The sequence below is a fragment of the Melozone crissalis genome, unplaced genomic scaffold (genome assembly GCF_028551555.1).
Source record: "Melozone crissalis strain CALT ecotype California unplaced genomic scaffold, PUWL_Pcris_2 ptg000054l_1, whole genome shotgun sequence".
In the NCBI taxonomy this organism is placed as follows: Eukaryota; Metazoa; Chordata; class Aves; order Passeriformes; family Passerellidae; genus Melozone; species Melozone crissalis.
In genome coordinates this window covers 603,066-611,843 of record NW_026535832.1, presented here as the reverse complement: position 1 = coordinate 611,843, position 8,778 = coordinate 603,066, and the positions used below count along the sequence as shown (strand labels likewise).

Here is an 8,778-nt window from a genome sequence, read left to right as displayed (position 1 = left end):
ACGCGGCCGGTGGCACCGGAGGGACGCGCGGCAGGTGCGGGACCCGCAGGTGGTGGCGTTACCGGGAACGGCGGCAACTTCCCGGCCCGGGGACCCCGCTCGGTGAGCTGGGACGGGGCCCGGGGCCGGCCGGGCTGCCGGGGCTCCGGGGAGAAGCGGGGCCGCCGTGCCCGGCCCCGCCGCTGCCTCCCGCCCAGGCGGCCGCCGGTTCCTGCGGCGAGCGCCGCGCTCGCACCGGAGCCCAACATGGCTGCTCCCGTGAAGGTATTTCAGCACACGGGGCTCGGGCCGGGGCACAACGGGGCACCGGGGAACCGGGCACAGGCGGGCGAGCAGCCGGTAAGCGGCGGGAGGAGCGGGCCCGGGCGGGCCCGGGGCAGCCCCGGGCGCGGACACGCGTGGGGCGGCCGCTCCCCCGGTGCCGCCGGTGCCCGGCTCCCCCCGCGCCTCCCGGGGCCGCCGAGCGGTGCCCGGCGGGCACCGGAGAGCGACGGGGCCGAACCGGGCCCTGCGCGGTGCCAGCGGGGCCCTGGGCGGTGAGAGCGGCACCGGCGGCGCCCCCGCTGCCCCGAGCGGCCCCTCCCGGTACCGGGCCCGGGCCGGAGCGGCTCCCGGGGCCTCGGCGAGGCTCCGCCGGTGCCTCTCGTTCCCTCGGCGCTCGTTGCTGGGTTTTACCCTTCGGGCAAACGGCACCGAGCCGTGGGCAGCGGGACACGGCGGAGCGGGCGGGCACCGGCGGCAGCGGGGCCGGGGCCACCGGCGGCCAGGGCGGGATCCCGGAGCCCCGGCTGGGAGGTACCGGCGGGGCTCGGCCCACGCGTGGAGCGGAGCGTGCCGAGGATGGCGGGCGGCAGCACCGGGGCCGCGATGGGGAACGAGCCGGGAATTTGGCACCGCTGGCACCGCGGCCCCGCTGGCCGCGCTCGGCCGGAGCCGCGGGGACGGTAACGGCGATAATTAATAGCCATAATAATGATAATCAATTAGCGGCAGCTCGGTGAGGGAAGCACGGACGAGGCGCGACCCGGCACGGCCCCGGTGGCGGCGCGGCCGCCCTTCAGCACCACGGAGAGCGGCGGGGCCGGTGCCCCGTTCCCGGTGCCCGGTGGCCGCGGGACGAGGCTCCGCTCGCTCCCCGCGATGCTGCGGCCGCCGCTGGAAGCTTGGGGGGCTCCGGCCAAGAGCTGCCCGGCCCTGGGGGTGCCCGGTGCTGGGCAGAGAGCCCCGGTGATCACGGAGAGCGCCCGGTGCTGGCGGGTTGGCATTTCCACAGGGGCCGCCGTTCCTTCCCGCGAGGATATTCCATATATTCCATAGGTTCCGTAGATTCTATAGGTTCCATATATTCTATATATTCTATATATTTCATATATTCTATATATTCTGTCTATATAGGTGTGGGTATATAAAAGGCCGAGCGCGGGCAGCAGGGGCCGGGTCGATCTCTGCCTCCCTCCCGAAACCGGAGCACCGGGAGCGGGAGCCGGGCCCCGCCGCCCAGCCCAAGCGGCCGCTCCCGGTGTGCACGGCCGGGGCACAGCGGGCACAGCCCCGGCCTCCCGTGGGTTTCGTTTTCCGCCGTTTCACGGGGGCTCGGGGCCGTGAGGCGGCCCCGGGAGGGCTGCGGGGCCCGGGCCTGGCCGGGGGACCGGGGACGTGCCGAGCCTGGGGACAGCCGGGGGCACATTCGGGGCCCCGCGTGGCTGTGGGTGCGTGTGCGGGGACGCGCGGGCACCCGGGCGAGTGTGACCATCGGTGTGAGCGAGGCACCGGGGAGAGACGAGCGCTGCGTGCGCTCCGGTGTGCCCGGGCACCTCGGCGTGCTCCGTGCCCGCGGGGGTCGCGGCCGTGCCCCCGGTGGGTGCCGGGGAAAGGCCCCGGTGCCCCCGCCCCGGCCGGCGCTGCCCCGGGAGAGCGGAGCGCGGCCCCCGCACCGGGCAGCGCCGGCGGGACCGGCCCCGGGCGGCCGCACGGGGGGGACGTGGAGCCGGAGCTGGGCCCCGCGCCCCGGGCCTGCCCCGCCGCCCTCCGAGCCGCGGCCGCGCTTTCTCCCGGCCCAGGGAGGCTTCTCCGGGCCCGTCGGTGGGCTCCGTTCCACCGGGGATAACGGGTGGTTCGAGCCTCGCTTGACCCCCGAGCATCCTCCAAATTTCCCTCTGCGAGCGGCTCCCGGAGCGCAGCCCCGAGGGGAGGGACGGGCCCCGCCGCCCCGCACCCCGGGGCCGCTGCTCCTCCCCGGGCACGGGCATTGAGCCCAGCCCGGCCCCCGGCAGCGCCCGGCCCGAGCGGGGTTACCCCCGGGGCGCCGCCGCCTCCCCGACGGGGCGGGCCGGCTGCGGCGGCGGCGGGGCCCGGCCCGAGCAGACGGAGCGGCCCCCGGGGACGGCGGCGGCCGTGGCGAATGGCGCGGCCCCGCCCGGGGGGTGACCCCTGCCCCGGCCCCGCGCCCGGGCCGTCCCAGCCCCGCCGCTCGGGCTTTGTCCCCGCCGGCCGCCCCGGCCCTCCCCCGCTCCCCGCCCCGCGGCCACTCCGGCCCTGCCTCAACTTCAGAGGCACGGCCCGGAGCCGCCGGGCGGCGGGAGAGGCACCGGCACCGGCACCGGGCGGGGATGGCCACCCCCTTCCCCTTCCCCAGCCCCATCCCCGTCTCCATCCCCGTCCCCATTCCCATCTCCATCCCGTCCCCGTTCCCGTCCCCATTCCCGTTCCCGTCCCCATCCCCGTTCCCGTCCCCGTTCCCGTCCCCATTCCGATCCCCGTCTCGGGCCGAGCCCCCTCCGCTCCCCGCCAGCCCGGGAAGGAAGCGCTGACCGGAGCCGTCGGCAGCCGCGGGATGCGCAGGTACCCCCGCCCCGGGACCCTGCCGGGGCTCTCCCGCTGGGCACCGGGGCAGCCGCTCCGCCGATTCCCCCCGAGCGGCCGCAGCTCCCCGGGAACGGCCCCGCCGGTACCGGGGCCCTGCCCGGAGCCCCCGGTGGGGACGGGGCCATCCCGGGTGACCCCCGGGCAATTCCCGGCCCGGAGCCGCGGGAGGTGCGGGGTCCCTGCCGGGTTTGCGGGGCCGGGAGCGGCTGTGGGAGGAAGGGGAGGAAGAGAAGAAGAGCGCGGGGGGACCCGGGGGTCCTTTGGGGCTGGGCCCGTCCCTTGGCCGGGCGCTTTCCTGACTCAGCAGTTCCGTGCCGGTAACTCCGGGAATTACCGGGTGGGAGCGGGCCGGAGCTGGGGGCGAGTCTGGGGCTGCCAAGGATCAGCAGCTGGCACGGACCTGGCAGCGCCCTGGGCCTGTCTGTGGGGCTGTTCCTGGGGGGGCACGCGGTGCCACCCCTGTGCTGTGCCACCCCTGTCCTGTGCCACCCCTGCCCCATGCCTTCCCTGTCCTGTGCCATCCTACTCCCTGCCACCCCTGTGCCATCCCACTCCCTGCCACCCCTGCCTCATCCCTGTCCTGTGCCATCCTACTCCCTGCCACCCCTGTGCCATCCCACTCCCTGCCACCCCTGCCTCATCCCTGTCCTGTGCCACTCCTGCCTTGTGCCACACCTGTCCTGTGCCACCCCTGTCCCATGTGCCACCTCTGCCCTGTGTCACCCCTGGCCCGTGCCATCCTTGCCCCGTCCCATCCCCAGGCTGAGCCCACTTTGGGGTCCGGTTCCTTTTGGGGGCACCAACATCCCCCTGTGGCTCTGGGGTGGGCACCGGGGGTGGCCGTGCCACATTCCATGGCACCGCAGCCCATCCCTGCCGTGCCACCCTGGGATTCCATCGCGGTGGCACCGAGGGGACAGAGCCGGGGCGCCGACGGCCGCAGAGCTGGGCGGGTTTTTCTCTTTGGTTATCTAGCTGTATGAGTGTATGTGATATCATAAAGCTAGAGAACCGAATGTAAAAACCCCCTCACCGTCCTCCAGGATCGGGGGCCTCGCTGCCCTCCGGGCTCCCTGAGCCTCCAGCCCCGCTGCCTGTGTGGAATTTTACCTTTTGTCGCTTTTTACCCAGGCCCAGAGCAGGTGCCTGTGCCTGGCTGGTGATTTCACATCCAACCTCCAACCCCTGTGCTTTTATTTTATTAATTTTTCCTCTTTTTTATTTTTAAAATTTTTTTCTTTTTAATTATTTTTTTATTTTAAATTTCTTTTTAATTTTTTTTAATTTTAAATTTATTTTCCTTTAAAGTTTTTAAAATTTTTTTTTAAATTCTTTTTCTTTTTAATTTTTTTTTTTTGCCGCTATGGTTTTAATTTCCACCCCGACAATTAACTGGCGCCGCAGATAAATGAAACGGGGCCAGCTCCGAGAGACCCCCCCTGAGAAATGCTGTTTATAACCGAGTGGAAGGAAAGTTGCTTAAATATATTACAGCATGCAAATTTTAATTTAGCACCAGCCCCGTTCCGAGGCCGATTTATCTGCCGGGGAAGGGAAAGAAATCATCGCCGCTCTCGCTGCGTCTGCGGAGAGATCGCAGCTTTGTTCTTCCAGAGGGGGATTTGGGGGCACCAGATCCCCCCAGGATCCCCCTGGCTTTGGGACCCTCCTTCCCTGCTGCTCCTCTCTGCACCGGGGACGTGGGGCTGCCCTGTGGGGCCGGCCCCAAGGACGGTGCTGGGGTGAGGGACGGATCCAAGGGTGACCCCAAAGGCTGATCTATGTCCCGTTATTGCTGGGAACCCCAGGAAGGCCTTGCCAGGGGGGTTTGGTGACCCCAAAGGCTGATCTGTGGCCCATTGTTACTGGAAACCCCAGGAAGGCCTTGCCAGGGGGGGTTTGGGGTGCAGCCCGAGGGAGAACTTTCAGTGGTGACCCCAAAGGCTGATCTGTGCCCCGTTATTGCTGGGAACCCCAGGAAGGCCTTGCCAGGGGGGTTTGGTGACCCCAAAGGCTGATCTGTGCCCCATTATTGCTGGGAATGCCAGGGGGGCTTTGGGGTGCAGCCCAAGGGAGAGCCCTCAGTGCCACTCCGAGGGGTGACCCCAAAGGCTGATCTGTGCCCCGTTATTGCTGGGAAGCCCAGGAAGGCCTTGCCAGGGGAGGTTGTGTCTCCTCTTCCACCCAAAGGCTGCAGCAGAGGAGGAATTTGGGGGGAAGTCAACAGGTTTGGCCAGGAGAGGAGCAGATTCCCTGTCCTGGATCCCTCCCTGGGGCCCACCCCTGGCACTGATCCTGCACCCCAGGACACCCTGGCCTCACCCAGTTCGGGGCCTTTCCTGGGCAGGGAGGACCTGGGCCGTGTTTGTGGTGCGGGATGGAGCAGGGACGGCCTCAGACACCCCAAAATGTGCTGTGGGGTGAAGAGGAAGCAATTCCCAATCCCCCCGTGCCCCGTGGGGGTCCCACACGGGCTGGGGCTGGGAATGGCAGCGCTGCGGCCTTGATGTGTCCTTGGGGCAGACCCCGATCCCGAGGGGAATGTGCCCTGAACTGGGGGTGCTGCCACCCGGGGTGGGCACAGGGACCCTTCCCCGTGCCCCTGATGTGTCCTTTGGGGACACCCCGATCCCGAGGGGAATGTGCCGTGTCCTGGGGGTGCTGCCACCCTGGGTGGGCATGGGGACCCTTCCCTGTGCCCCCAGCTCTGCCCAAGGGCTGTGGGAGCAGCGTTTCCCTTCTGCCGCCCCCGGCTCCCCCAGCTCTGATCCCGCGGCTCCCGTGAGGGTTTGGGCAGAGAATTCCCGAGGTTCTGGGGCTGGAAGGAGCCTCTGGCTGGTGGGGACAGCTGGGGACAGCCAGGGGCGGCTGTGCCACCCTGGGAGGGACACACAAACGGTGCCACCCTCAGCTCTCCCACTGCCAACCCCAAAAACCCCAAACCCCAAATCCCAGCTGGGACCAGCCAGGGGAGGGATGGGCTCCAGGAACCCTCCCCTCCCTCCTGACGCCTTGTAAACCATTTAGCAGGAATTGCTTAAAATAGGTTCCACTTTAAGGACTTATCTGCTGAATACCATTAATTTTCTGGGGTTCGTTAAAAGCAAACTTGGTCTCTTAGCAACGGAATCTATTCCAGGGAAGCAGCCAATTGCAGGGTGTGCAAGCCAAGGCTCTGAGAAAAGGAGCCTTTCAGGTTTATTCCAGGCCTCTGTGCCTTTTTTTTTAAATTTTTTTTTTAATTTTTTTTTTCTTTCCCAGAGAAGTTTTTAATTTGCCGTGTTTTTATTCCCCGGTGGAATATTTCAGATTTTCTACCCGGCAAAAAAAGGAAAATATTGTGTGGTGTGAAATTGCCATGGTTGTGTGGTGTTTGTGGGCAGGGATGGAGCCTGTTTGGGACAGGGGGGTGGCACTGCCAATGTCACCATGGGGGTGACGCCGCCAATGTCACCTGGGAGTGGCACTGCCAATGTCACCTGGGAGTGGCACTGTCGATGTCACCTGGGGTTGGCACTGCCGATGTCACCCTGGGGGTGGCACCGCCAATGTCACCCTGGGGGTAGCACCGCCAATGTCACCTGGGGTTGGCACTGCTGATGTCACCCTGGGGTGGCACTGCCAATGTCACCATGGGGGTGGCACTGCCAATGTCACCTGGGAGTGGCACTGCCGATGTCACCTGGGAGTGGCACTCTCGATATCATCCTAGGAGTGGCACTGCCAATGTCACCATGGGGGTGGCACTGCCAATGTCACCCTGGGGTGGCACTGTCGATGTCACCCTAGGAGTGGCACTGCCAATGTCACCCTGTGGGTGGCACCGCCAATGTCACCCTGGGAGTGGCACTGTCGATGTCACCCTGGGAGTGGCACTGCCAATGTCACCCTGGGATGGCAGGATCCGGGACTGCCCCGCGGGGTTTGGGAGCTGCTGGAAACGCGGGGCCGTTAATCCCCAGCTCGTTCCCGGCCCGGCTGAAGGAATTGTCATCATTTCCCTTTAATCCCATCTTCTTCCATCAGGCCTGAGCTGCAATCTCCTTCCCGGGGAGGCTCCCAAGGGATAATCCCACAGATCTGGGGGGGCCCGGGCACTCTGGGGCAGGGGGGGTTCCCAGCCCTGGGCAGCAATGATGGATTTGGGATAAACCGGGAATCTCCATCCCGGGCACTGATGATGGATTTGGGATAAACCGGGAATCTCCGTCCTGGGCAGCAATGACGGATTTGGGATGAGCTGGGAATCTCCAGTTCTGATTCCCAGCACTGGGAGAGGATCTGGGATGAGCTGGGAATCTCCACCCTGATTCCCATCCCTGGGCTATGATGGATTTGGGATAAACTGGGAATCTCCATCCTTGGGCAGAGATGATCGGTTTGGGATGAGCTGGGAATCTCCATCCTGGATTGGTGATGGATTTGGGATGAACTGGGAATCTCCATCCTGGATTGCTGATGGATTTGGGATGAACTGGGAATCTCCATCCTGGTTCCCAGCCCTGTTAGAGGATTGGGGTGAGCGCCCCAAACCCAGCGCAGCAGAGCGAGGAGGGGGCAAGGGGTGCTCCCAAATCCCCTGAGGATGGGAATGGCTCCCTTTTTGGGATGCTGGGATGGTGCTGCTGGCTCCGGGCTGGGATCCGGCTTTGGGATAGGGGTTGGGATGAAGAGGAGCCCTGGGATGAGCAGTACCGGGTTTGGGGTGGTGAGAGGAGGCAGCTCCACCCCGGCCTGGTGGTGGGATCAGCCAAAAACCCCAAAAATAACCCAACCTTCCTCCCAGCAGCACAGCACCCAGGATTTTATTGGGAATGGGAATTTGGAGCTGTCCACACCACCAGCATCATTCCCAGAGTTCCTGATTTTAACCTCAAATCCCGAATTTCCCCATCCCTGGGCCAGCAGCCTGTGCCGCCCTCCAGCCCTGACATTTCCCACCCCAATCTGACGATTCTTCAACCTGACAGCAGCGAGGGAGAGAAAATGATAAAAGTCCCGCTTAAAGGGACACAAAAGGGCGGAAATCCCAGACAAAACCATTTAGGGGATGGAGGAAATGGAAAATCCAGGGATGGGTTTGAGCTGAGCCTACTTTAGGAACCAGCAGAGCCCTGGCCATGGTGAAGAACAACTCCTCCCCGTTGGGTTGGGGAAGATCCCGGATTTTTACTCTGTAGGTGCTGATTTTCATGGATGGAAATTCCAGCCTGGAAAAATCAGGGGCTGGAGGAGGAGGAGGGATGGAGGATGGAGGATGGAGGATAGAGGGATGGAGGAGGAGGAGGGTGGAAATTCCAGCCTGGAAAAGGAGGAGGAAGAGGAGGAGGAGGAGGGAAAGGTGGGAAACCCCGGCAGTTCTGGAGGGATGGAGCTGAGCCCAGCTGGGGTGGTGAGACCCCAAACGCAGGGACAGTCCCAGGGCATCGGGATCTGCTCCCAGAAGTTCAGGATTTCTCCCCCAGATTTCTGGGACCTGTTCCTTGGGTCTCTGTTCCCAGCCCCACGTGCTGCAGCCACGCGTTCTCTCTCTGGTTTTTTTATTTATTTTATTTTTTTTCTTAAATGGAGAAATTATTATTTACAGTTTAATATCTTCTCGTTTCTATGGAAACTGTGCAGGGCGGGGAAGTCCAAACCAGCCGGGAAAAGCGGGAATGTGGGGAAGGAGGGCTGGGAATGCCCAGGGGGACGGGGGTGCTGGAAACGAGAGGAGCAGGAGCTGGGCCTGGGGTGGGGACGGGACCCGGGGCTTGGTGACACTCAGGGTGTGGCTGTGGGGGGGCTGCGCTTTGTCCCTCTGCAAAACCAAACCCAAACCCAAATAAAAATCTAAACCTGAATTCAAACCCAAACCCAAATAAAAATTCAAACCTAAATCCAAACCTAATTCCAAACCCAAATCAAAATCCA

The 8,778-nt window shown here is 64.4% G+C and overlaps 1 protein-coding gene across 1 annotated transcript; it reads left to right on the top strand.

Moving 5' to 3' along the window:
* Positions 1–246: 246 nt before the first annotated feature.
* LOC128943704 (collagen alpha-1(I) chain-like) lies at positions 247–2,427 on the top strand. The gene is made up of 5 exons (XM_054286589.1): positions 247–339; positions 708–944; positions 988–1,257; positions 1,469–2,082; positions 2,139–2,427. The coding sequence occupies exons 1-5, from the start codon at positions 247–249 to the stop codon at positions 2,425–2,427; spliced, it is 1,503 nt and encodes a 500-aa protein (XP_054142564.1).
* The last annotated feature ends 6,351 nt before the right edge of the window (positions 2,428–8,778 follow it).